General features: G+C 46.6%; 1 protein-coding gene across 1 annotated transcript; it reads right to left on the bottom strand.

Moving 5' to 3' along the window:
• Nucleotides 1-545: 545 nt before the first annotated feature.
• LOC121939011 (unconventional myosin-Vb-like) lies at nt 546-1,492 on the bottom strand (the record flags this gene model as incomplete). Its single annotated transcript, XM_042482162.1, has 2 exons — nt 546-721; nt 1,301-1,492. Coding segments are annotated over 2 exons (294 nt in total), but the record flags the coding sequence as incomplete, so codon positions are not given.
• Nucleotides 1,493-1,566: the final 74 nt, after the last annotated feature.

Raw genomic sequence — 1,566 nt, 5'->3', positions numbered from 1 at the left:
TTCAGTTGAGAGACTCTGAACTCTTCCTGGTTTATTTTTCGTCACAAACACAAAGAAAAGCTAAATTAAAGGGTCAGAAGAGACGCTCAGAGGACAGCCTGGAGGACAGTGTCCTCCCCTCATGTCTTTTGCAGGACTGTGTGCTGAGCTGTAGATGTGAGGACTGTCTTCAGTCTAATGTGGACTTTAAAGAAATCTGTCTCTGATGTTCATGGTTTTTCTTAAGCTCTCTGTCTCTGTCTGTCCCCCTGTCTGTCTGTCTGTCTGTCTGTCTCCTCTCAGCCAGCAGAGACATCTGCTCATGTCTCACTGAGAGACAAACTACAGCAGTCTGTCTGTCTGTGCTGCAGTGCCCCCTGCTGACTCACTAAAACCCCCATGTAGGAGGGACAGGCTGTGAATGATGATCAGAGAGACAGGGACAGACAGAGGGAGAGAGACAGAGGTAGGCACAGATACAGGGACAGAGGGAGGGACAGACAGAGGGACAGAGACAGAGGTAGGCACAGATACAGGGACAGAGGGAGGGACAGACAGAGGGACAGAGACAGAGGTAGGCACAGATACAGGGACAGAAGGAGGGACAGACAGAGGGACAGAGACAGAGGGACAGTTGGACTCACGAGAAGGCCTCCTTGTAGTCGTTGGGTTTGATGCAGCGGACGTAGTGAGGAGTCGTCGCATTCAGAGTCTCCATGAGGAGCTGCAGGGAGCTGCGGAACTGAACCAGACCACATCCATCACTGACAGAGTCCTACAGAGACCTGCAGAGACCTGCAGAGTCCCACAGAGAGCTGCAGAGTCCTGCAGAGAGCTGCAGAGTCCCAAAGAGACCTACAGACACCTACAGAGACCCACAGAGTCCTGCAAACTTTTATTTCTGCAGCACATTTCATTCGAGGTGGACACACCATGAGCTGCAGAAAACTTCAACAGAAGAACCACATCCACTAAAACTTAGAATAAATCCTCATAAAATAATAATTAAGATGAAAAATAAAACAAGACAAAATACAAACCCATGTGAGTTGGAACTAATAAAAACATTCAATTGTTAAAATTCAACAAAACAATAATAATAACAGCAAACCATTAAGAAGAAAACACTCATGAATTTAAATAAATACAAACTTAAAAGAGGAGAAATAAACAGGCCAATAAAAGATAACACACAAGCAAAACCCACAAAATACGACACCATAATAAACAACAGGATGTAAAAATGAAACCACGCCTCAATTCAAACCTTTCACATAGAAAATAAAATCAAATAAATTCAGTCCTGTTGTGGAGAGCTCACCTGATGTCCCACAGTCTTGCGGTGGTCTTTGTTGGGAGCTTTGGGGGTGGACTTGGCAGCCCGGACGTTCACTCTGGAGGACTTTGGGGGGACGACGTCGTCCTTGTCGTGGAACAGATCGGCAACCAGCTGAAACTGAGAGGAAGAGAGACGGAGAAACGCGGTCAAAACAAACGAACGCGTGTCGGTTCGCTCCGACGAAGCGGCCTCGTTTCGTTAACTTTAACCCTTTGACACCCGAGCTGATCGATTTCTTTTAAAAGCAC

Source organism: Plectropomus leopardus, unplaced genomic scaffold (genome assembly GCF_008729295.1).
Source record: "Plectropomus leopardus isolate mb unplaced genomic scaffold, YSFRI_Pleo_2.0 unplaced_scaffold3979, whole genome shotgun sequence".
NCBI classification, from domain to species: Eukaryota; Metazoa; Chordata; class Actinopteri; order Perciformes; family Serranidae; genus Plectropomus; species Plectropomus leopardus.
The sequence above is the reverse complement of the archived record's forward strand: the minus strand, read 5'-3'. Positions and strand labels throughout refer to the sequence as shown.